The sequence below is a fragment of the Alnus glutinosa genome, chromosome 3 (assembly GCF_958979055.1).
Source record: "Alnus glutinosa chromosome 3, dhAlnGlut1.1, whole genome shotgun sequence".
Classification (NCBI taxonomy): Eukaryota; Viridiplantae; Streptophyta; class Magnoliopsida; order Fagales; family Betulaceae; genus Alnus; species Alnus glutinosa.
In genome coordinates, this window is record NC_084888.1 from 23,386,335 (window position 1) to 23,413,585 (window position 27,251).

At 37.4% G+C, this 27,251-nt stretch overlaps 1 protein-coding gene and 1 long non-coding RNA gene across 5 annotated transcripts; both read left to right on the forward strand.

Moving 5' to 3' along the window:
- The first annotated feature begins 320 nt into the window (after window positions 1-320).
- LOC133864395 (uncharacterized) lies at window positions 321-17,764 on the forward strand. 4 transcript variants are annotated; one of them, XR_009899498.1, is made up of 4 exons: window positions 321-501; window positions 1,336-1,415; window positions 12,277-12,453; window positions 17,601-17,764. It is a non-coding gene; the product is annotated as an uncharacterized LOC133864395 (long non-coding RNA). The 4 variants fall into 4 exon arrangements; XR_009899499.1 differs by lacking the exon at window positions 17,601-17,764 and adding an exon at window positions 14,039-14,640; XR_009899497.1 differs by lacking the exon at window positions 17,601-17,764 and adding an exon at window positions 13,540-13,821 and having other exon boundaries at window positions 322-501.
- A 4,240-nt stretch (window positions 17,765-22,004) lies between these two features.
- Window positions 22,005-26,935, forward strand: LOC133863468 (homeobox-leucine zipper protein GLABRA 2). Its single transcript, XM_062299403.1, has 11 exons — window positions 22,005-22,228; window positions 22,345-22,601; window positions 23,161-23,278; window positions 23,383-23,577; window positions 23,768-24,148; window positions 24,273-24,374; window positions 25,091-25,300; window positions 25,414-25,588; window positions 25,692-25,963; window positions 26,069-26,155; window positions 26,237-26,935. The coding sequence occupies exons 1-11, from the start codon at window positions 22,148-22,150 to the stop codon at window positions 26,615-26,617; spliced, it is 2,259 nt and encodes a 752-aa protein (XP_062155387.1). The 5' UTR covers window positions 22,005-22,147; the 3' UTR covers window positions 26,618-26,935.
- Window positions 26,936-27,251: the final 316 nt, after the last annotated feature.

A 27,251-nucleotide genomic window follows, 5' to 3' on the forward strand; every position in this document is an offset into this window, starting at 1 on the left:
TTTAAAATTAGGCTGAAAACGAGCACAAAAGGATATGCCTTAAAAAAAATTAAAAAAAGAAAAAAAGAAAAAGAAAAAGGAATTTGGACTAAGTACATGGGCCCTTGAAAGACAAAATTGGAAATGGGCCAAATGACCCAAGAAGGATGAGAAAATAAATGGGCTGAAAATTGGGCTCAATATCTTGAATATATATATGTTCAGCCGTGAAGGGCCACCTCATTGGAGTGAAGCTAAAGCAACAAGAAAATGAGTATTTGCGAGAGAAAGGGAAGCCAGAGAGAAAAACAAAAAGAAAAAAAAGAAAAAAGAAAATAAAAAAAAAAATTGAGAGAACAGAATCATGGAGACTTCGAATTAAAGAAACAGAACCAGAGAGAAGTAGTGAGAGTGCGTAAGGGGAAAAAAAAAGAAAAAAAAAGAGAGAAAATGTGAGTAGAAAAGAGAGAGCACCGGCGGAGCCAGAAGCGGCAAACGACCCTCCTATAACGCCGCCTAAGCGTAATTCACTTTTATTTAACCTTTTTTCTAGTGTAATGCACTTATATTGAGCATTCGGAAACTTCCCTTTTTTAGTGTAATTAGTAATGTGTGAGTCAAATGTTTTATATTTTGCAATCTGAGTTACTTCCTCTGTGCTTTGGTAGAATTACATCATACATGCCACCCCTAAATAAAGAAGTATTATGTATGCTCTCTTTTAGATATTGGGTCTAAAAAGTTAAGGGTTTTTCTAGATAGATTAAAATTTGTCTTCACTTGGGACGTAATTTGTGGGTTTTGCTACAATTTTTATTTGGGTCAGGGAGATGACAAATGTTTCATTCATTGGGATCTGTAGTGAATTCAAACCAGTGTTTTTATCCATCACTTTTTTCTTACTAGAGTTGCATTGCATTATTCTGTGTTGGTTTTGATCATCTTGACCACTTCCAGTGTCGTATGTTATTTCTTGCTTACTGTGCCACATTGTTGAGCTTTCTTATTGCATTTGAAGATTTCTGTTGGACATGGATCATTGTGGGTTACCTTGCCTTCATTTTTATGTTTTATTATATTACTATGCTGGTCATCTTATTTCTGTTGCTTCCTAGTTTTGCTGTCACTACTTCTTCGGTTTAGCAATGATATTGTCTTGAGTATGACTAATTCAAATTTCATAAGCTATGATTGTGTAGATACCATTTCAAGTTTTTAAAGCCCTAGGACTGATGCTTAGGTAAAATATGCAATTTACTGTTAGGGTTGATGTTGGCTTCTGGTATAGGAGAATGTTGTATTGCTTCTGATATGTTGTGTAAGGTTTAGTTTCTCATTGATCTAATCTTGTCTCAGGAATTGCGATTATCTTGCTTCAGTATCACAGGAGTAAATACTAAAGGGCATTTGAAAACAAGTACTGTGCTTCAGAAATGGTAAGTATCTTATAGAATTGTTACTTGTAGTTCACCAAAATGGCAATTGAAATTTTTCTTGTTTTAGTTCTCTTTTCAACATATTATGCTCGTAGTGTAAGCAAGCATATCTTAGTAGGTAACCTTTCTTTTGAGAAGTCAAGCAACTCTTGGCAGTACACTGCACACCAACTGCAGCATTTTTTGCTTGTAGAAAATTGACCTTACAATTTCAAATAAAAGTAAATTGATGAAAGTAGGACTTTCTCTCAATTTCAAAATCTCACTTTTTGTATTGTTGGTTTAGGATTAAATGATCCCCAAACTGCTTGTGAACTGCCCCACAGAACAAAAAAAGACAAATTGTAAGTTGGAGATAGCAATGGAAGGTCCAGATTCCGCATAGGCAACAAGGAAATCATTGATCAAAGTGTCTCACTCACTATGCAATTTTAATTTACATATCATACTTAGTATCTTGAGACAAAAAGAGATAGGCAATCCTCTTGATGATGTTCCTTAAAGTTTCAAGGAAATCTTGGCACCACCCTTGTTTGGCGAACTCAAAGTGAGGATTTCAAATGCACCATCTTTTCTAACTCCTCTATTTGACAGCAAAGCCCATCATGCACACAGAAAAGGGAATATAGGATCCCTATTCCATGTCTTGAAGTATTTCATAAGGCGCATGATAATCTAAGAATGTGAAAATACAACATAGAATTGTCGGATTTGAGTATTTGGCTAATTGTTGATCAAATTATTTTCATCAAATTGTGGTTCCAAGATTAGATTTGGCATGACGTGTGGTGTGGGAATCTGTACCTTAAGGCGGCTTTCCATGTGTTATTCACTCGTTGCAAGGATGCTTCCGTGGCAGATCCTTTGGAGTTTTCTAGTGACTCCAACTTTGCCGCAAAGATGGCAAATAGGGACATACTTTTGAGAAGGTTCTCTCCTAAGAGAGTGAATAGCCCTAGACTTAGGTATAGACACATAAGGGTCAACAGGGACTTTCTTACCCTTATTACTAGAGGCAGGAACAAACGTCATATTTTTATCACAAACATTTTTCACACCAGAAGTAGAAGGCATAGAAGAACAATTATCCACAAAACAAAGTCCAGATTTATCACCATGACTCTTTTGACAACTCAACCTTTTATTCAATTTATTACTAGAGAATTTATTCAATTGATCCTTATATTTAGTTAAAGCATTCTCAAGTGATTTGTTCTTCTCATTCAATTCAACAATGTCAAGTTCTAGTTTGCAATTCAAAGCACGAGAGTCATCCAATTTAACAAGCAAATTTTCTTTTTCAAGTTCAATCTCATTGAGTTTCTTAAAAACCTTTTTGTTCAACTTTTTCAAATTAGAGAACTCCACAATGAGATTGTTATGGGCAGATTGAAGTTCATTTTCCTCCTCAGATTCACCCTCAAATGAATCATGCAAGTCTAGAGTAATATCCTCACTAGACTTGTGAAAACTCTCATAGGAGGCGGTAAAGGCCACATAGTTGGAAACCTCATTGGAGGTATCTTTCGAGTCTTTAGAATTATTCTCGTCACTTTGAGTAGCATTCAAGGCCTTACCCTTGGACTTTAGAAAATTTGAACATTTAGTCCGAATGTGACCAAAACCTGAACATTCATGACACTGTATGCTGCGAGAGTTCTTATGCTTCTCTTTCTTTCCTTGGGTGGCTCCACCAGAATCACCCTTGAGTTTCTCAGCAAACTTAAAACTAGTGTTTCTAAAGTTTTTCTTCTTAGGTTTGAAATTTTTATGAGTCTTCTAACAAACATGGCAAGATCCTCCTCATTCAATGCTTTCTCATTGGATGAGTCATTGGATGAGTCATTGGCCTCTTTCTTGACAGTCTTTAAAGCAATAGATTTGCTTTCCTTAGGTTGAGGCAATGTGTTCTCATAGGTTTGAAGAGAACCTACAAGCTCTTCGACTCTCATGGAGTCAAGGTTGTTGCTTTCTTCAATAGTAGTGACCTTAGTTCTAAACCGTTCAGGTATAGATCTCATGATTTTTCTCACCATTTTAGCATCAGAAACTTTATTGCCTAGATTAATAGTAGAATTGCGAATGGCATTGAGCTTTGCATAAAATTCATCAAAGGTCTCATCCTCTTGCATCATGATCTCTTCAAATTTGAAAATTAAGATTTGAAGTTTTGAAGTTTTGAAGATTTAACAATTTTTGTTCCTTCATGAGTAATTTCTAAAATAACCCATGCTTTCTTTGCAATTTCACATTGAGATATTTGTGAGAATTCATTCAGTGAAAGTGCCATGAAGATGGCATTCATTGCCTTATCATTCAGCCATTGGCCATTCAGCCATTGGCATGTCTGGGCGTTTCCATCTAGACTCAGACAATAATCCAAACTTCTATAGACTTAAGAAATGGTCTCATACGAATCTTCCAATAAGCATAATTAGCTCTTTCAAAATAGATAAGGGCATTAAGAGAGTGGGATAGAGATTGAGACACTTGAAAAGGAGTCAAAATTGAATAGAGAAGCTCCATCGAGATTTTTTATAGGGTAGGTCTGGTGAAGAATTCAAATATCACCTATTTAGTTGGTCCAAGGTTTGTTCTCCTATATCTGATGGAGGTTTGGGGATTTAGAACTTCAGGATGTACAATCCCTTTTAGGAAAGTGGTTGTGGCGTTATGTGCATGAGAGAGAGGCATGGTGGAAAATTGTTGTGGATGCTAAATTTGGTAGTGCTTGTGGTGGGTGGTGTTCTATTGATCCCCCTGTGTCACTTTGGAACAATAAAGGAGTGGGTAGAGTTTGTTTTGTAGCCATATTAGATTTGAGCTGGGAGACGGGTACAAGATCAGATGATGGGATGATGTGTGGTGTGGAGAGATTACCCTTAATGAAGCTTTCCCGGTTTTATTTGGCATTGCTCGTAAGAAGAATGCGTTTCTTGTAGCTCACTTGAACTTTTCTAGTGGTTTCCTTCAGTGGGATGTTAGCTTTATTCTTGCGGCTCACAATTGGGAGGTGGATGTTTTAGCTTCCTTCTACACTTTGTTGTATTCCCTTGGAGTGAGAAGGGAAGGGGGGGACAAGCTTTGGTGGCCCCTTCTCACAAAGGGAAGTGATGCAGAATGAGACAAGAATAAATTGGTTATTTAGTTTTATTTAAATTATTAGTTTTATTTGAAATTCAATGATGGGCTTGACCCAAAGTTTTAAGTTATTTGTAATTCAATAATGGGCTTGGCCCAAAGTCAGTCACATTAGGTTTAGAGTTAGAGTTTAGTCTATGATGCTATTTAAGCGCAATGTTTTATTGTAATAGAGAGATTATGATTTAAGAGTCCAAAGGAGTGGGAGGAACACTATCCCGAAGTAGTCCAAAGGAGGCTTCCAAGACTTCTGTCCGATCACTTCCCTTTGTTTTTGGATTGTGGGGCACCAAGAGGAGGAAAAAGGTCTTTTAAATTTGAGAACATGTGGCTGAATTATGAGGGCTTTGTTGAGCAAATCAAAAAGTGGTGGTTGTCTTATGAGTGTTCGGGTTCTCCAAGTCACATTTTGGCGTTTAAACTGAAGGCATTGAAGACGGACTTGAAGAAATGGAATGCTGAAGTGTTTGGTGATATAGGGAAGAAGAAGAAGGAATTATTGGAGGGCATTTGTGAGCTGGATGCAGTTGATGAAGGCCGAGGCCTAGAGGAGGAAGAGAAGGTTCGCAAGATAGATATGTCTAGAGAGCTGGAGAAAACTCTTCTGTGTGAGGAAATAATTTGGAGACAGAAATCCAGAGCTTTGTGGTTGAAGGAGGGGGACAAGAACACAAAATTTTTTCACAGGATGGCCAACTCGCGTCGCAAATTTAATCAAGTGGATTCTATAAGTATAGATGGTGAAATCTCCAAAGATCCAAAGGAAATTCAGGAGCATATAGTTCATTTTTACAAAAACTTGTATGTTGAGAATTCTTCTTGGCGGCCAAGGGTAGAGGGCCTTTCTTTTCTTTCTATTGATGAAGATGAGAGTAGCTGGATAGAGAGAGGGTTTGAGGAGAAGGAGGTGTGGGAGATCATCAGAGATTTCAATGGAGATAAGGCTCCGTGCCCCGACGGTTTCACTATGGCTTTTTTTCAGAAGTGTTGGGATATCTTAAAGCATGACATTATGGCTGTTTTTGCAGATTTTCACTCTCGAGGCAAGTTTGAAAAGAGTTTCAATGCTACTTTTGTCTCTCTGATTCCAAAGAAGAATAATGCTGTGGATGTGAGTGATTTTCGGCCTATCAGTCTTATTGGGGGAATTTACAAGATTATTTCCAAAGTCCTTGCGAACAGGTTTAAATCAGTGTTGGGTAAGATTATTTCAAACACCCAAAATGCGTTCATTGGTGGTCGACAAATCTTGGATTCAGTGCTTATTGCTAATGAATGTGTGGATAGTCAAATCCGTTCAGGGGATTCTGGGTTGTTGTGTAAGCTGGATTTGGAAAAGGCCTATGATCATGTGAATTGGGACTTCTTACTTTACTTATTACAACGTTGTGGCTTTGGGGAGAAATGGAGAGCTTGGATTCGTTTTTGTATCTCTACGGTGAGATTCTCCATCCTTGTCAATGGAACTCCGACGGGTTTCTTTACTAGCTCTCGCGGGTTGTGACAAGGTGATCCTCTGTCGCCTTTATTATTTGTGGTGGTTATGGAGGCTTTGAGTCGGATGCTGGCTGCTGCGATAGAGCAGGGTTCGATGACAGGCTTTACTGTGGGACATAGTGAGTCAGAGGCAATAGTAGTGAATCATTTATTGTTTGCTGATGATACGTTGATTTTTTGTGGAGCGCAAGAAGAACATATTCGACATCTGAGGTGCATTTTTCTTTGTTTTGAGGCAGTTTCGGGATTAAGGATTAATTTAGGAAAGTCAGAAATTGTTCCTATTGGTGAGGTGGAGGATGTTGAAGGGTTGGCCCAACTTATGGGTTGTAGGGTTGGATCGCTGCCTATGACATATTTGGGTATGCCTTTGGGTGCCTCTTACAAGTCCGTTCTTACTTGGAAAGGGGTGATTGAGAAAATGGAAAGCAAACTGGTTGGTTGGAAGCGTATGTATTTATCAAAGGGCGGTCGGTTGACTCTTATTAAGAGCACGCTGTCCAATATCCCCACGTATCTCTTGTCGCTGTTCCCTATTCCTTTGAGGGTGGCTAATCGTCTTGAAAAAATCCAAAGGGATTTCCTATGGGGTGGCATAGGGGATGAGGCCAAATTTCATTTAGTGAAATGGAACAGGATTTGTACTCCGTTGCATTCAGGTGGGTTGGGAGTTCACAACCTTTCCTTGTTTAACCAAGCTCTTTTAGGTAAATGGTTGTGGAGATATGGTAGGGAGAGAGAGGCTCTATGGCGTTTGGTGATTGACGCCAAATTTGGGAGCCTAAAGGGTGGGTGGTGCTCTATTGAGGTGTCGGGTTCCTATGGAGTAGGGGTTTGGAAATATATTAGGAAAGGGTGGGAGAAGTTTTGCAATTATGTTCGGTTTGTGGTAGGGGATGGATCATATATCAGTTTCTGGCATGATCGGTGGTGTGGGGAGAATTCTTTGAAGCTTTGTTTTCCAGTTCTGTATAGTCTTGTGAGGAACAAAGCGGCTATGGTGGTAGATAATATGGCTGTTCATAATGGCAATATTCATTGGAATGTTCTCTTTACGCGGCAATTACAGGACTTGGAGTTGGAGATAGTGCTCTCTTTCTTCGAGCGGTTGTACTCCACTCCGATTCGACATGGAGAGGGTGACAAGTTAGTTTGGAACCTCTCTACAAGGAGCTATTTTGAAGTAAGGTCATATTATGAAGCACTTAGTCGGAAAGAAGGTCCATCATTCCCGTGGAAGAAGATATGGTGTGCTAAGGCTCCGACAAGGGTGGCGTTCTTTGTATGGACTGCAGCTTTAGGAAAAATTTTGACTCATGACAATCTACGAAAGAGGAATATTGTGGTTATTGAGTGGTGTTGTATGTGTAAAAAGAAGGGGGAGTCTATTGATCATCTGTTACTTCATTGCGACACCGCCCGTGAGCTTTGGAGTTTTATGTTTTCTTTATTTGGAGTTGAATGGGTCATGCCACAATCGGTGATGGGTTTGTTGACTACTTGGGGTGCTTTTCGAGGGCATGGCCTAGCAAAAAATGTTTGGCGTTTAGTTCCTCACTGTGTTTTGTGGAGCATTTGGAGGGAGCGGAATGCGAGGCTTTTTGAAGATGTCGAGACTGTAATGGTAGTTTTAAGGAAGCGTCTTCTTAACACGCTATATCTATGGATAGCTCCCCATCTTTGCCACCTAGGTGTTTCTACTTTTATAGACTTTCTTAATTTATTAGTTGTTCCTCCTGTTTAGGGGCTCTCTTGTATACTTCCCGTGTATTAGGGTTGCGCCCCTCTGCGCTTTTTATTGAATTTTAAATTACTTATCAAAAAAAAAAAAAGAGATTATGATTTAAGAAAAAATATGTTTGTTTTCTGGAGGTGCGACTCCTCTACTCTTTTGGTGGTGAAACTTTGGTTTCTTATTCCATTTTATTAGTTTGGTGAGACTCTAGGTTAGCAAAGGTTTTATCTTATAATTTTTAGTTTGTTTTAATTTCTACTGCGTCAATTTGGTATCAGAGCATCCTGCGATTGTTTTCTATCAACAATTGCGAGATTCAATTTTGGTATCAGTCAATGAGTTATTGGCAGTATGGAGATCTTTATAGTGGTCGATCATACGGGTATTCTCAATACATCCAACAACACAAAGATGTGTTAGATTTTCATGGCGGAAGGGATCCATATGCGTTCCAAGATTGGCTCAATGCCTTGGAAGACTATCTTGAATGGATTGGTATCTCTCAAGACCGAAAGGTGCGTTTGGTAAAGATGAAACCCAAGGGGCGAGCATGTATTTGGTGGCTAAGTGTTGAAGAATATCATCACCGCCTTCGTCTACCACCCATCACCGATTGGGAAGAGACGAAATTCAAATTGCAAGAGCAGTACTGGGCTAACCATTATACTCAACAACAACAAGATTCCGTACTTATTGATTTAGCGAACCAGGTACACCTTTGCATTGAACAGGTAGATCATGGTATTAGATGCTTGGATCGTTATGTCTGTTCTAGCAAACCCCAACCGGAAATCATTGCCATTCATAAACCACAAGAAACCGAAATACAACCATCATTGATATCCAAGCCACCATCGACGAACAACCAATCCCCCAATCTGCTAATCATTCCACCAACCCCAATCCAAACAAATCAAACAGACACCCAAAACCCAAATCTCTCAATCGTCAATCATAAACCCATCCAAACACAACAAGCCATCACACAAGAATTTTTGTCTTTGTCTTAACCCGTATCACCACCGTTACCACCCAAAGACCCAAACCCCACCACTGCGCAAAAGCAAACCCAAATATCCATACCCAATGTCGAACAACCCAACCCACCGCCAATCCCGTGTCGTGACACCTACAGAATCAGCGCATCACCCTTGCCGTGCACCCCCATCATCAACCCACCACCGTTGATACCCAAACTGCAAAACCCACAAGTAGAACCCTACAAACCCCTCCCCACACTGCAATCCACCACTGCACATGAAGTGGTGTCCCTACGTCCACCCAAAATTTTATCTTTGCTACCGGTGATATGCGCCATCAACTGGTCCTCCAATGATCAGCCAAAACTTGTTCCCCAACCAGTCCTCCGGCGATTTGCGCCGCCAACAGCCACGCTTAGTCGCGCCAGTCCGCTAGCCCACCGAACCACCCTGTCGGGCTGCCTTCCATCACCTTACCATTTAGTCTTTAAGGAGCAATTATGTTGTGTGTGAGAAGAAAAAAAGGCTGATTTCTCTTATGTGTGGTTTAGAAAGAGGAAGAATAAAAAACAAGGACTCCCTGGTTTTGGTAAGGGTTGTTCAGCTGGTCAAAGAGGGTCAAAAGAAAAAAAATAAAAAAAAAAAAAATGGAGAAAAGAAAAAGTGGGAGCATATTTCAAGCTTTTGTCAGAAGCAAAGCAAAGAAAAAAAAAAAAAAAGAAAGAAAGAAAAGAAAAAAAGAAAAAAACCAAAACAAATTGTCTATTGAAAGCTACTAGGCTTATTTGAAACTTTTTAGTTTTGCAATTTTGAAGGCTCGTGCCAGCAACAGTTCATCAGGTCCACGTTCAAGCCAAGTTAGTAGCAAACTATTCAAATTCTTTTCAAGGCTTGAGGAATTGGGCTTGTTCCGAAGCATTTTCATCTAAACTTGAGGACGAGTTTTTTCAAAGAATGGGAGAATGATGCAGAATGAGACAAGAATAAATTGGTTATTTAGTTTTATTTGAAATTCAATGATGGGCTTGACCCAAAGTTTTAAGTTATTTGTAATTCGATAATGGGCTTGGCCCAAAGTCGGTCACATTAGGGTTATGGTTAGAGTTTAGTTTATGAGGCTATTTAAGTATAATGTTCTATTGTAATAGGGTTCTTGTTTGTAAAGATAACATTCCTTTACCCCAAAAGAGTATTTGGCGGACCAAGGTTCTTTTGCAAGTGGCTTTTCGCTTGGGCGGCGACTCTAGGAAAGATCTTTACCATGGACAATCTTAGGAAGAGGCATGTCATTGTGGTTGATAGGTGCTACATGTTTAAAAGTAATGGGGAGTTTGTGGACCATCTTCTTCTCCATTTTCAGGTTGCCAGGGCCTTATGGAATGATATTTTTAGCCGCTTTGGGCTGTCTTGGGTTATTCCTTATCGGGTGATTGATTTATTCGCTTGCTGGTGGACGAGTGGATGCTCTCGGAGTGCTGTTGTGTGGAAGATGTTGCCTTCTTGCCTTTTGTGGTGCTTGTGGAGGTAATGAAATAATAGAAATTTCGAGGACCAAGAAAGACGTTAGAGAGCTCAAGACCTTTTTCTTTTACTCTCTTTTTACTTGGACAACTGCGTTCTTAGCTCCCTTAGTGATTAGCTTTAATGATTTACTTATTCTTTTTTCTTCTCCTAATTAGGCATTTCTCTTGTATACTTCCTGTGTACTTGGGTTGCGCTTTTAATGATAACTAACTTACTTATCAAAAATAGAAAAGGAGTCAAAGATCACACTTAAGAAATTAATCTTTCACAGAGTGAACCTTAGGTTCTGATACCAATTGAAAAATATAGCTAAGTCTCCAAACTATACCTGGATGGGGGTTTGAATAGGTGTATACTAAAATAGCACAGAAAGAAAAATTAAGCATCAAATAAACATTCACCAAATATAATGAAAACGATAAAACAATCGACACAAGTAATTTGGTTAGGAAGTGGAAATCCTTTGAGCACCTCAAAGGGAAAAACCACTCTAGGGTAGCCAAACCCAGGAAACCAATCTGCTAAATAAGGATAAAGAGATTACAAGTTGTTCACACTTACAAAACCTTTGTAGTTGACACATCCTTGTACTAGACAAGTAACCCACTTGCCCTTTACCATAGTAGTTCTTCCTGGACCTCTAAAAAAATCTTCTTCTTGATCTCCTTTACTAGAACTCTGGTAGAATTCGGTAATTGTTGATGAACGATTGTGGTTTACAACAAAGACCCTAAGAGATGAGCAACTGAAATCACAAAACATAAACTTTCTCTCTTGGCACATTAGAAAAAGACTCGTTGTTCTCTGGAAATATTGCCTCAAGCCGCTTTGAAAAATCATGCTCTAAAAGCGCTTAAATAGACTTGAGAAAGTAGCCCTCAAATATGAAAGTCAGTTTCTGAAATATTGTAGATTTTTCGGCCTTCATTCGAACTGTAGTAGGGTTTCTGCGATTGAGAAAACAAGGATTTCTGAAGCGGCGCGTTCGAACGGACTTGGAACGGACTTAGGATGGGCCATTTTGTCTAGCTTTTCAGTCTTCTCTTTACAGCCCGTTTTGACCCTGTAAACATTGGAATTGGAAATTTTTCATAAAACACAAAATTGTAGAATTTTGAATTAGTTTTCCAATGCCACCAAGTTTGTCTTCATCTGATTTTGGAATCAAAAGTTATGATCATTTTATTTCGACTGGGTCAATGTTGGACAGCATGAACAACCTTCAGTTCAAATTGACTTAGGACGCACTTGGAACGGACCTCTCTAAAAGTTCTTCAAGCTTCTTCGCTCAAACGCAATTGGAACACGCTTTGGACGAGGTTTTCTATTGGAGCTTCAAATATAATTTATCATACTTCCGTTCTAATGAGCTTGGAACGCCTTTAGATCAGATGACTCTGTCAAAAACTTCAAACAGCTCCCATTCGAACACAATTAGGACGAACTTGGAATGGATGGTTTTGGAAAACTTGATTTTGCCCCTTATACTTCCTCGGTTGAACTAGTAAATACTCAGTTCGAATTGAGACCGCAAAATTGAGACCAACATTGAGGCTGTTACATGATTTATATCCACCACAGAATCTCATGGTTGTGATGAGGCACTGAGCCCATTGGTGCAGCAAATGCAACTAAACTAATAGCACTGAATCTGTTGACCTCCAATTTAACTGGTGTGAGAATATGTAATGACCATGGTTAGAATTGTGACTTATAAACATTGCGGTTAATTAAGTATGTTTAGTTGTGCTACCTTATAGTGTGTAGTTGTTTATGTATTGTATAACTAATAAGTGGTCTCTGTAAGGTTCATTATTTCTGTAGTAATGAAAATTCTGTATAGTCTTGAAGCCGATATGCATGCAAGGTCTGGGATGTTCTGACATATCTTATTTCATGCTTTGTTTCTGTTCGGTTATTGTTGTGTCTTGTCTTGTTTAGATCTTGAAGCTTATCTTCTGCTTGCACAATCCTTTGTCATTAGCATGTAGGGTTGTGGCATAGCAAATATAAAGTTCTGGACGTCCATGTAGTGGATCAGAGGTGCTTCTTCAAATTTAGTGGGGCCATGAGTTCTTGCTGAGGACTCGTCAGAAAAGCCCTTCCCTTCCTGTGCAGGTAGTTCTCTAAGGCCAGTGAAAAGCAGTCTGCTATACTTCTAGTAAGTTCAGTGTTGAGTTTAAGATACTGTAAGTTCTACTTTCATGCTGTGCGTTCTTTTTCTTTTTTTCTTTTTTGTGTTGTATTCACGTAAATCTTTGTGTCACTTGAGCACTCTGATTATCATAGGCTGCCTTCAACACTTGAAGAATCAAAAAAATTTTCTTGAGTTACTCTATTTACATCATTGTCCAATTTGAGTTCTGTTTCCGCACACATTTTGTTTTTGTTTTTCTGTTTTTTCCCCTTAAATGATTTTCCTGTGGGGCAAGTGTGTTTCTGGATCAGAGTTGTAGGGCCATTGGTTACTGTAATGTTTCCGAATGTGCTTTCCATTGTTAAATAAAGACTACGTGCTTGTGGGTTTCCCATTGGCATCACTACCACTCTGGAGATTGCTATTGGCTAGACATATATTGGATTAGTGGGGCATAGGAACCTGAGTTAGTTGTGGAATGGTAGTTTGTACCCTTTTTTGTCACTGATTTGAACTGTCAAAATGTTAGGGTATGGCCAATATTCAAACCAAATTCCAGCCACCTATAAAGATGATTGAGATTCATTTTAGATGGATCCTTTTACTAAATTTTTATGTTGTTTAAGCAATGGGAAGTTTCTGGTTTTGGCCTAACATTTGGCAGCCTGACAAAATGATCAATTCTGTCTGCCGTTGATTTTGAATAAGAAATTTCCATTATAATATCATCGTTTTGGCTGTAATACAGTTTTAACTCTAAAATTGAAATCTTAACAGGTTCAAATAATCAAAACTTCAAATGACTTTTTCTGGATGAATTATGGTATGGATTCATGCAGAAGGATGACATTGGATAAAAATCCCGAGTATGACCCTGTGTAGGATTTATAGAAATTTTCTAGAGGCCCAAATTAAAATGATTCTATAACTGATTGCTCATTACATTTATTTGATCATTAAGTTTAGTTGATGTTAGTGATTGCAGTGAGTAACAATTGGCTATAATTCAATATAGACTATGTAATTAACTCCAATTGTTCAACATTATTCCTAAGAGAACCTTATGCTTAATATTTTATGTACTTTTTTTTTTTTTTCTTGTCTTCTCAGCATATTCTACACCAGCTAACCTGCTGCATATGCGCTCAGCACACTGGAGAGGGAGAGAGAGAGAGAGAGAGAGAGAGAGAGAGAGAGAGACTATAATCTAAAACTCTTAATTAGTTCAATTACTAAGAAGGGACAAATGGAGGTTGGAATCTACCCTCTCTTCGAAATTTGAATGAGCTCAATGTAAGCAATGGGCATTCATGAATGAGTGACATAAAAGTGTACAGACACATCAATTCTTTGACAGAAACCTACGCCATAAGAATTTCCATTTCATGATAACCTACCTATTCAATATTGCCTTTCACTTTTTTTGTAGTAGCTTTTCACCTGACTTCCAAAACAACTATCTCATCTACTCTTCAACAGCTAACTGTCTCACCAGGTCATATAGCAAGTTGTAGCCTTCTAATAAAAAATGATTGTACAAGCTTCATGTTAATTGTGCTAAAACAGACTGTCTTGGCATCCTTATTTGACTCGATTCTCAATGTGACAGCATCCTTGGGTGGATTGTTTTTTTGACATGTCATGGGCTGGATGGATGGCTCTTTGGCATGGCATTTCCAAGTGGATTGCGTGTCGTGTTGGAATTTATCGATTAGCTTGGGGATTAGAAATTTACAAAAAAAACATAGTACTAGTCTTAGCAGATGCAACTTATTATATTGGAAGATGTTTGTTTATGTTGTGTTAAAGTACATTAGTTACTGTTTGGTGTATGATGGCTTGAAAAGTAAGAAGCAAGAACTATTGGTGCAGGAAAATATTTTGTGAGAAAGACATTATTATAGTTTGACTGCTTTTGTTTTACCATTTCAGTTAGTGACTGGGATTATATTATCAAATTGAGTCCTGGTGTGAACTTTATTATATTATTAATGCTACTCTTCACACCTATTTATTACACCGGCTGGCATGACGTGTTTTAAGTGACTTACAATGTCAACCACTTAAAAAAACAAAAGTATAAGCTACTTAAAACGCATCATATCAGCTGGTGTGACATGGTGTGATAAATGGGTGTAAAGTGTAGCATTACTCAAACATTAAATGGCAGCTTAGAATCATGTCTGTTCTTTATTTCTGAACTTGCTTAAATAGCATGCATTTGAGCAGTGAGTAATTGTAGTATGCTCTCAAGTGTCGATCTTTTTATATGTCCTTTTGATCTTTTCTTTGAGAAATAATATAAATTCATCCCTTACCCATTTCCATATAACTAATTTTCAAATCCACTGTTGGCTTTGTGGGATTCAAATTGGTTCCCACAAATCTAATGGTGGATTTAAAATTTGATTTCATGGAGATGGTTAGGAGATGGATGCCTAACATGTACCATTTTATTTACCCTAGTAGGCGTTTTCTGCTTAGGTGGATTTCATGGCCATTTTTCCTGGATAAGTATCACTTAACCTTATTCTATTTTTTGGTTGGATGACTGAGTTTTGGTCCCAAAAGGAGATTCGAATCTTCTTGTCATTTTGTTAACTTTTCTATGTACACCCTGTCTGCGAAATTAGCTGATAGTTGAATGTTCTTCTTTGACACCAGTCTCTTTTCTTCTGTGTCTTCTGTTTTTGTAAGATTTTTCCTTTCGTCTGGAGCCTTTCTTTGACATCATTCTACATTTTTTTCTTTCCAACCTTGAATTTTTTGAAATTTGCCACATCTTACTCTGGTTTTTCGGTAATATATTTGAAACTTTTTCCCCTTGTTTATCAATTCAATTATTATTTTTTTCCTGGGCATAATTAAAACTTATTTGTTTCATGTTTTGTCAGCCCAAAACTTATTTCATAAGAAACCTTAAAAGATTGAGAACAAAGAAAGCAAGATACCTCTTTCTTGTGGATTTCTTGATTTCTCCTTTTGCTTTCTTAATGGATTATAAGAAAAAGAAAAGGTGTAGGGAATGTAAGATGAAAGAAAGGTTATGTGTACTGTGAAGAGAGAGAAATCCAAAAGGAACCTCAAATTAATTAATACTCTTCTTTATTAGGTTTGTGGAATCTTGTGATTGCTTCGTATTATCTACCATTCCTAACTACCAATGCCAAAGGGAAAAAAAAAAAAAAAAAAGAAAAAGAAAAATTGTGAATTGAAGAGCACAAAATATATCATGCCCGGTTGATTTGAATTGTAGATAACCTTAATCATAACCCATATGCCACCAAAACTTTAATTATGGATGCTGATAGCTCATCAATAGTGATGCTAAATTTCTAGATCCGCGCTTGGAATAATTAATACGAATTTTCTATGCAAAAGTGAGCATAATGGCAATATAATATAATGAGTAACGTTATTTTTTACAATGGTTAGTTGGCGTGTTTTAATTGGCTTTTTATGTCTTAAAACACGTCACATCGGCCAATGTTATACAACTTTGGCATTGCTTCCTAATCGTTTTACCTAAAGGGAACTCATTTTTTGTGGATGTTGATTACAAAATAAGTTCAAATGGTTAGAAAAAGAAAAATGTTTGGAGTAACTTCCATTGTTATCCCCAATTATACCCACAAACTGATTTACGTATAAAAAAGAAAATCTAGTGCTTCTGCAGCTTTTCTTTGGTAGCCACCAGCAAAGCAAGATGTTGCTTTTGAGCTGCCTTTCTTTCTTGCACACCAAAATTCATCAATATCCGAAACTCTATTATAATATTAGCATAACAAATTGGAGTTGTGTGTGAATAAGATTGTAGTTATATTTATTAATATATAATTTTTTTTTTTTTTTTTATAATTTTGGAAGGATAAAAGATTTTTGTGACACTGACACTGTGGAATATTAATGTATTTTGTATTTTTTGACTTTGTCTAAGGTTGTGAAGTTAAGAATTGACCTATACTCATGTTGGGTTGAATTTTTTTTTTTTTTTTTTTTAAAAAAAAAAAAATGAAAAAGAAAAATGAAAAACGGAAAAGCTTGGAGGCAAATCCATTAATTGCATTCACTTCTTTCAACTCTTTAAATGATATAAAGACACATAGAAATATAATAATCATAATAATAATAAAGAACTGGAGGCCACAAACCTCAACAGCCTTCACAAATTACAATGCTTTTGTTTTGCTGCTTCACAATCACATGACTACAAGGTTTGACCTTTACTGTTGCTAACCAGCCTGCTTCTTCTCACTTGGCTCGGCTTATGCAAGCCGGCTCCCTCCCCCAACTTCCCCTTCTAGGGGTAGGGGGTAATTAAAGCCTGATATAGATGGCAAGATTAGTTGGGAAAATAAAAAATAAAAAATAAAAATCAGAAATAGTAAAAGTCAGGACTTTGAAAATTGTGGATGTAATTTATGAAAAGTGAAATTTTCAATCGACGTCTCTTATTATTTTACAAGAATAACTGCAAAATATGTCATAGGAGAAGATTTACACGCATCCTCAACGTGTGATTTTTATTAAAATAATAATAATAATAATAATCTAGGAGAATTTTCTTGTTTATACGTAATATTGGGATTGATTCTTTCTCTTCGCCTAATGCGGTCGTTTCTTCTATCTCTTTTTTGTTATTGGCCTTCTTCCTTTTCGACCCCAAACCATTTCGCACAGTCTGGTCACCCCTCTTTGGCCGTGCTCCACCCCCAGCAGGCGTACTCATTCATGGATCTACGGTGGTTCTTAGATCCGAATATTTCAAAGTCATATTTGTTACCATCTGTTCATCATTTGCTCCGACGAGGCATATCATTACCTTCATCGGCCTCTCAGCTTTTCACCGATGCCTCCACTGACTTTTTCCAACAACCACGCGTCGTCGCGTGGCCCTCACGCGCGCCGCAGTGTGATCTTTGAGTTGCTGCCAGAAGAAGCTCCTCCACTAGTTTTCCTTTGCTCCGTTCTTTGTTCAAGTTGCTGCTCATTGGGCTTTGTTATTGCTTTTTTTTTTCCTTGCATTTTCCTTCTCCTTTTGTTTTGCGGCTGCTGTTGTAATTCGATGCTCGTTTGTTTGGTGGGTTGCTGTCTCCCAGCTTTTAGGTGTTTTGATCTTATCGTGGAGACTTTTGTAACTGAATTTGTATTGGTTTCTCTCTTTTTTGTAGTCCCTTCATTGGACTATTATAGTGCAGTTTCGGCTTCAGACTCCTTTCGGTGGTTGTTACTGGTTCCAAGTAGGAGATCAAATAAGTTCACTTTAATCTGTGCTCCGTTTGTTTCTATAATCATCTCGTGCGGCCCTTTGAAATGACCATGTCACTTGTTTGACTCATTTTTTATTATTTGTAATTATTTCTACAATTTTTTAGTTTATGTTGAATCTATTATTGGTATGTGGTAGTTTTTTGAACGGCCAAGATCTAATTTTAAATTTTTTTATAAAAAAGACTGAGATCTGGTTCTGAGAGTAAATGACGAGCTCGATCTGGTTGTTGTTAGATGAGTTCCAATAATTCATTTAAGGAAAGTTAAATAAGTGCATGAAAGTGATGTTTTCTGTAATCTCCCCCTATTTAAAGCCCCTTCTGTTATAACTATTAAGTATTAATTTTAGGAAAAATAAAATAAAATAAAATAATAGTTAAGAATTTGTCGCATTACAATTAATTTTTGTACTGAACCCACGCAAATGTTTATTACGATCATATAAATGTTTTTTTTTTTTTTTTTTTGTTCTTTTATAAATATTCATTTAAAAGGAAATTAATATATTGAAATCCGTAGGACCACGGCGCCTTGTCAGCTCGTCAATATATAATGAATATATTGGTTGTACATTAATTTCTTGCTGCCAACTTGTCTTGCAAATAAGGATATCCCAGGCCACTCCGTAATTAATGTCATAGACCCAAAATAACAAGAAAAAAAAAAAAAAAAAAAAAAAAAAAAAAAAAAAAGAAAGAAAGAAAAGAAAAGAAAGGAAAGAAAGAAGGTTGAATCGAAGTCACGAGGGAGCATGCACATGTGTAAGGGTAAAGTAGGCCTTAATAGAGACAAAAAAAAAAAAAAAATATGCCAAAAAAATTAAAATAGGCTTATTACCTAATATGATGATAGCAAATTATAATCCAAATAACCGCGCAAATGTGGTTAGTAAAAATATAATGTGGAAGCAGATATCTAAAAATGATATCCGTATTGTGCGGATGCGGCTGTAGATATTACAAATAACCGCATCCGCATCTGCAAGTACATCCCTAATTTGAAGAGGGTACATAGAACTTTCCTTAATTTGTAACATTTCATATAACATAAGGAAGAATTTGCAACTGTTGCTTAATTTGTTGCTGGACCACTACTTGGGATATGGATGAGGTGTAATGTCACAGTGAAATTAACTAATTTGTAATTAATTTTATAGTTCGTCTACGAGCCCTATTCGAGAAAGAGTAAGACCATAGGAATTTCATCATCTCCGAAGAGAGTCTGCAACGAAAAACTTCCACTTAACAAAATATAGCAATTTAAAACCTACAATCGCATTATGAACAACCAGAGCAAAATTAAAGAATCATAACAAAGACAGTTACCAAATACCAAAGCCAAAGACCAGTCTTGAAATTACTTAAACATTATTGCTTAATACTAGTAGTCATGATCGAAAATAACATCAAAAGAGTCATGGCCTAGTTATTATAAGGTAGAGCCCATAGATAATCTCAATCATGCTATCATGGGTTTCTCCATTCGCATCCTACATTGCCTTAATTTGAACCGGGTCCAATTCTTGAAAAATCATATGGATCAAGTCCTTCAAACGAACCATCCTCCTCTCTGGCATTGGCATCTAAATAACTAATTATAAAACAATATATGATTTATAGGTGAAAAAGATACAAACATAAGTCCATGACTTAGTGAGCAATAATACACATGATGCACATGTTATCATGTAGTGAACTCAGATGTTTAAGATATAAATCATATACAATAATGTACAGTTATAAGTCTTCATTTCACAAATGGTCATGGATGTAATATTGATATAATATATGTTGTAACAAGATATTATGTCATAGTTCAATTCCATATGGTCTGTCCAGGATTTTAACCCATTCTCGGCAAGGTTGGTATTGTCTCGAGGGACTTGTAATACAACACCGGTTCCCCGGATATTGTACACTACCGTCCATAATTAGCAACCCGACCGAGTTCGATCTCGGGTGGCCCATGACGCTAATGACGTCCATCTATAGTGACCACCACTCAAGCATGGTTGCGTCAATTACTAGAACCATTAGATCCAAGGTCAAACATAACAATAAACCTTTGACTATAAAGAACAACTTGTTTAATAGGAAGTCCATGGCCGTTAACCCGCACGTACCAATGTACCATGTCATATGATGCAGTTTAATATTCACCGTCTTTCATATGCATGCTTTTCATAAACTCATAATTTTCATTATCTCCCATTAATCACTCATTTTCACAAAATAGAATTCATAGTAATCAAAAGTATATTTCATGTAAGTTGTAAACATGCATATTTTGGTACACAAAATAATCATGCTATGTAGAAAAAATAAGAAGTATTCATGTGAGTTTTTACTCACTTGAGTCATAGGTTCCCACTGGGTAAAACTCCAGATATTCACCAACCTCCAAATCTATAGGAAGATCTGTCATTAGTCTTTAACCCTGAGCTAAATAGACTGACAACTGAAAATAAGCTTTCTGCCCGAGGGTCGAACGTTTGTACATGGAGGTCAAACGTTCATTGAGAATAGGGTCGAATGTTCGGTTAGGGGGCAGAATCTTATTTCTGAACCTAAAAGCTACCAAATCACTTCTAAGAAATCCTAAGGCCTCAATATGATTCTTAACAGAGTCCTAAACCTCAAGAATATTTTCATGTAGTATTAGTATGTTAAACTATCGACACAACACTAAACCGGTGCTAAACTATTAATAAGATCAAGACTAAGCAAAGAAGTATAACTATCTAGAGACAAGGCCTAAAAAGTAAGCAAGTAACATGATATTTCTATAAAAAAACGAATAAGGTCAAGAATTTTACCTCCTTAGTGTGAAAAAAGTTCACTCATCCAAAACACATTTCAAACACACAAGGGATATTAAGAGCAAAAGGGCATGTAAGTGGGTTGAAGGGGCGTAGGGATGAAGTATTTATAGAGCTAGGTCGTTTGAAGATAAGAATGGAGTTGGTTATAACACACTTCAGTAGATCATTGAATGTTTGGTCACTTTAGTTGAACGTTCGGTGTTTTATATTATCCAATGGTTCTGGGTCAGATTGAAAGTTCGGTGGTCCCTTCCGACACAAGTTTGATGCGTGAATAGTAATTTTTGTCAGGTCGTCGAACGTTTGTTGACCAAATATTCGAACTTTTGGTGTATTAATGTATTGAACGTTTAGTAACCCTAGTAGAATATTTGGTTAAGGACATAAAATTAGATTTTATTTCTTATCCAACCCTAGACCCTTGTTGACTCTAATTAAAGCTTCCTTAACCATAATTAATGTTCGGGGTATTATATTAGGTTTTTGTCTTTCAACAAAATTGAAAAATGAGTTTCAAACTATAAGCTGACTGATTTCTCTCTATTCTATACCATGTGGGGAAGCTCCGGATCACTTAACATGAGCTTTAATTGGAAGAAGCTTAGCCAGAAATTCATATATTTTTATGACATTATGTAAATCAATTACATTTTTTTTTTTTTTAAAGGGACTTTGACGGTTCAGTTTTTTCAAACTGTGTTTTATTTTCTGGTTATATATAGTAGGATAAGAAAAATAGCAATAGTAATGCTACAAATCTCATTTTAATCTTATAATTATCTTTCAATATTAATGTGGCTGTAACAACCAACTTTTAGATCGGCTTTTCTTAAAAAAAAATTAAATTGCCACATCAATATTATTAAATAATTATGAAGAATACTATAACTCCTTCTAGTGTTCTTTTGATATCCATTTGGTGAGACAAAAATGTAATAAAAAAATTTAAAAATTGCATCTATATTATTCAGAAGGCCATAAATGTAATTTTTTATTATATTTATATCCTTTTAGATGGACATTAAAAATACGTACACTAAAAGAAACTCTAGTATTTCTCAATAATTATAGATTAAAAATGTAATATATACTATTGCTCTGACGGTAAGAGTCGTAAGACTTGCCAATCATTCCACCCAGATGAGCAGGTCGATCGCTTGAAAGTTGAAACATCGTCGCCAAACACTATCCTATCAATTAAAACGCTTGAGCTGTAGCTTGAGCCAAGCCAAGCCAAGCCAAGCCAAGCCAAGCCGTTAATAAAAGAGATTGAAGATACCGTTGAAAAATAGATTCAACCGCTTAAAGTTAGTTGAGACTTCCTCATTCCACGCAGAATATCTAACAGTCAACCCCTACCAGCCCCTTCTCACTTCTCTCTCCCTCTCTCTCTCAATCTTTAACACAGAGAGAGAGACAGAGAGATAGAGAGAGAGAGAGAGAAAGCATGCATACATAAAAGAAAAGAAAAAACTCTCTGAGTTTCATCATTTTGTTTTATATCCTTAAATCAAGCAGCGCCCACCCTTCTTCCCTCCCTCCCTCTCCAGCACACCTTTATTCACCACCATTTTGGCTCCTTTAAAACAACCCATTCGCCACCCCCCCAAGAACTCCAGCCTTGTCATGGGCGTGGACATGTCGAATAATCCACCCACTTCTCGTACCAAAGACTTCTTTGTCGCTCCAGCCCTCTCTCTCAGCCTTGTAATATGTTAACATTCTTCATAATCCCCTCTCTTAAACTTCCTTATACCATATTATACTTTCTCTTTACTGACTTTCTTCTTTGTTTGTCTGTTTTTCGTTTTGTCACTTAAAAGGCAGGGATTTTTCGCGATGCCGGGGCGACGGCGGTGGAGAACATGGAGGTGGAGGAGGGGGACGAGGGAAGTGGCGGCCACAGAGAAGACACGGCGGATATCAGCAGTGAGAACTCTGGGCCCCTCAGATCAAGATCCGACGATGATTTTGATGGCGAAGGAGAGCATGATGATGAGGGTGATGGGGACAAGAACAAGAAGAAGAAGAGAAAGAAATATCATAGGCATACAGCTGAGCAAATCAGAGAAATGGAATCGTAAAGTTTCTCTCTCTTTCTCCTCCCCCACTCACCATTGTCAAGTTTAATTTCTTCTTTATGTGTGTGCGTAAAGACATACATAAAGAGGAATTAAGAAAGGATTCAGAGTTTAGGTGGCCTAATGGGTTTCACCTGGAGTTAATCCTATGTCCATTAATCAGTATATTTTCTTACTAAGGAACTTAATGACTTGGTTAAAGTGCATGGGTGAATATGCATGTCAATCAGTAGCTTTAATCATGTTTGCTTTGTGGGTGTACGATGTACAGCTACTCACAAAGATTTAAAAAAAGTTAGTGACATGCTTACAAAAAAGAGCAATATTCTAAAGTTAAAGCTATCTTAAATTTTCCCTTACTTTTTCTGTTCTTTGTTTCATATGTGTTCATCGTTATAGCTAGCTAGACAGCAATACATGTATTATATATGTTCTTCCCTGGCAGATAAACAGAGTTATCTAATTTTCATTTTTGTTTACCCTTTCATATGATGTCAAGCCTATTTTGATTCTTGGCCTCCAATACCATACAAATTAATTACATGAACTAAATTGCAGTCTATTCAAAGAGTCACCTCACCCAGACGAGAAGCAGAGGCAACAGTTAAGCAAGCAATTAGGCCTTGCTCCTAGGCAAGTCAAGTTTTGGTTTCAAAATCGTAGAACCCAAATCAAGGTATCCTAGCTTAATTTTCTTAATTGGTTCTTTTTCCACTCTTCATAATTTTCTTAAAATTAGTTTATTATGAGGGAATTAATATTCAATGAACAACTGTGCAGGCTATACAAGAGCGCCATGAAAATTCCTTGCTGAAAGGGGAAATGGAGAAACTCAGAGATGAAAATAAAGCGATGAGGGAGCAAATAAACAAAGCTTGTTGCCCCAACTGTGGCACGGCCACCACGAGCCGAGACTCCGCCGGGACTACAGAGGAACAACAACTCAGAATCGAAAATGCCAGACTCAAGGCCGAGGTATGAAATCGATCTGCAGCACTTGCATGTTAATATGTAAGCTGATTTTCACTGCCATGACATCCCAATTATATATATCTACTAAATAATTAGCCAGCCGGCCAACTCTTAATTTTCATCTAGGCAACGTTGCTAAATATTAGATGATACTGAGAAGATAGAATATAATTGCAAATTAATGTATGTGTAGGTAGAAAAACTCCGAGCAGCTCTAGGAAAATACCCAGCAGGGACAGCCTCGTCGCCTTCATGCCCAACTGGTAAAGACCAAGACACGAGAAGCTCTTTAGATTTTGTCACTGGGATATTTGGGCTGGAGAAGACGAGGATAATGGAGACAGTTAATCAAGCAATGGAGGAGCTCACAAAGATGGCTACTGCTGGAGAGCCACTATGGATTCGAAGCGTTGAGACTGGTCGTGAAATACTGAATTATGATGAGTACATGAAAGAGTTCCCTATAAAAAATGCAACGAATAATGGGCGCCCAAAGAGATCCATCGAGGCCTCCAGAGAGACTGGAGTTGTTTTTGTTGATCTCCCGCGGCTTGTTCAAAGTTTCGTGGATGTGGTAAATATTATAATTAATTAAGCTGATCAAAATAATCCATGCAATTTAAAAAAAAATCTCTTTCTTTTTGTATAAAATATGAACTAATTATATATAATTAATGTGTTTAATTTACGTACGGCAGAACCAATGGAAGGAAATGTTTCCGTGCTTGATCTCCAAGGCTGCCACCGTTGATGTTATCTCCGATGGTGAAGGTCCTAACAGAGATGGTGCTGTACAACTGGTGAGTTGCTTAATTGTTAAACCTTTCTTATATATTCTCTTGAATTTGGGATCTTTGACATTGAAATCTAAATTCCATTATAGCAATTTCATCCAGCTGATCAGCAAATGTTGTAGTTAAGGCTACGAAAATCTATTTTTACTATTCCCGAAAAGGATAGAGAAACATATTGTTCTTAAAAAAAATTAATTTAAGTTATGCATTGTTGAGTTACCGTGCTCAGCAAATTTATTGAGCACCGCAACAACTAGTTAAATCCAAAATTACCAAAGTGGCTAGCCGGATGGAGAGCTTTTTTTTTTTTTTTTTTTGTTTTTTTTTTGGTATTTTTTGCTAGAGCCAAATTAGTAAATTGTTATACGAGTGTTATATAATTGGGATGACGTTGCAGTAAACATTAGGGTTTTTTTTTTTTTTTTTTTTTTTTTTTTTTTTTTTTGTACAAGTGCTAATCCAATGACTAATTGTAACTCCACATCATCAAGTTGTACAATAATCGTATAACAATTTACTAAAAAGCATTAATCAATTATTAGAGGAAGTGGTTTTACTCCATTTGAAAGAATCTTTGAATTTGTTTCTTGAAGCAAATTAAAAAAAAGGGGGGGGGGGGGGGGGGGGGGGGGGGGGGGGGGGGGGGGGGGGGGGGGGGGGGTTGAAAGCATTTCCTTCATCCTGGAAGTTGTAACAGAAGACAATGAATGGTTGAATTTCAGATGTTTGCAGAATTGCAAATGCTGACACCAATGGTGGCGACTAGAGAAGTCTACTTCGTCCGATATTGCAAGCAACTGAGTGCTGAACAATGGGCAATTGTCGATGTTTCGGTGGACAAAGTGGAGAACAACATCGACGCATCCCTAGTGAAATGCAGAAAACGCCCATCCGGTTGCATCATTGAGGACAAATCAAATGGCCATTGCAAGGTATATAATATATATATATATATATACAATATTGTTGCTGATCAGATATATATACTTAATTATTTCGACACTTGATGGTGTTAATAATATTGATTGTTTGTCTCATCGATCAGGTGATTTGGGTAGAACACTTGGAATGCCAGAAAAGCACAGTTCATACCATGTACCGCACAGTTATTAACAGCGGTCTAGCCTTTGGTGCAAGGCATTGGGTGGCGACACTGCAACTCCAATGTGAACGCCTCGTTTTCTTCATGGCAACCAACGTTCCCATGAAGGATTCAACTGGTAAAATTAAGCCCAAGCTAACAAGACTAGAGAGTTTTGGATATCTTGCTCAAAAAACACACTTCACTACTTTCTGAGGGGGCCGGGTTTTGTCAAATTGCAGGCGTTGCCACACTGGCTGGGAGGAAAAGCATATTGAAGTTGGCACAAAGGATGACACAGAGTTTTTGCCATGCAATTGGAGCCTCCAGCTTTCATACCTGGACCAAGGTCTCAAGTAAGACAGGGGAAGACATAAGGGTGGCTTCTAGGAAGAACTTGAACGACCCTGGAGAACCTCTTGGGGTCATCTTGTGTGCGGTTTCTTCTGTCTGGTTGCCTGCCTCTCCTCATCTCCTTTTCGATTTCTTAAGGGATGAAGCTCGCCGAAATGAGGTTTGCCTGCTTTAATTTGCAAAAAAATCTTACGCACATATGCCTCGCTTAATTATTATCAAAGTAATTCAATAAGTATTCTTCTTCCCTTTTTGGTAAATCTAGTGGGATATAATGTCAAATGGAGGGCCAGCACATTCCATTGCAAACTTAGCCAAGGGGCAAGATCGTGGCAATGCAGTAACCATCCAAGTGAGTTCTCTAAGTCAATATTACAAACACCAATCCAACAAACCCTAAACTTGTTCTAACACTGGCTTTTCAAAATTGCAGTCGATGAAATCCAAAGACAACAGTATGTGGATACTTCAAGATAGCTGCACTAATGCATACGAGTCCATGGTGGTGTACGCTCCGGTCGACATAACCGGCATGCAGTCTGTCATGACGGGATGCGACGCTAGCAACATTGCCATATTGCCTTCGGGATTTTCGATTCTTCCAGATGGACTGGAGTCAAGGCCTCTAGTGATCACTTCTAGGCAGGAGGAGAAGAGCACAGAGGGAGGGTCTTTGCTTACAATAGCATTCCAGATCCTAACTAATACCTCTCCCACAGCTAAGCTTACCATGGAGTCTGTGGAGTCTGTCAACACTCTAATATCCTGTACTTTAAGAAACATTAAGACAAGCTTGCAGTGTGAGGATGGTTGATCACTTCACTTTATTAATTAGATAGACATTAATTAATTGTATAACTCAATAGGGTTTTTTTTTTTTTTTTTTAATTATTTTTTTCTTTCCCAAATATTTAGTTTAGCAAATCAGCCTTTTTAGATGTGAGTTTGTTTTCATTTGTTCTTTGGTTAGAATGGAGGGCGCTGAGTGAAGGTATATCTGCATTTGGCTTTCTTGAGATAGAAAGAGAGAGTGAGGGAGAGAGGTGGTTTAGAATCTTTGCAAGCCTAAGAAAGAGAAATTTTCTTATGTACAGAATTCTTATTTATCAATGTCAGATTGTGATTGCTATAATTGCTGCTTTGTTAAATTGCTAACCGAAATGGTTCAAATAAGGGAATTGATCCGTTAGAAATATTGTAGCAAATGTGGAGGTTGGCTCAAGTGTTCTTGGAGAGAGCAGAATGTAAGGAGCTTTGAAGATCATGATACTGTGATGTTAGAACCGAAGAAGATGATGTTATAACCCCTTTATACATGGAGAGTAGCTTGGAATAGTTTGTCTTTTTCTAATTTTTCTGAGTTTTTGAAATTTTGTTCTTTCTTTTTCTATACTTTTAAGGGTTTTATTTATTTATTTATTTATTACTTACTGTGTATTAGGTTGCGC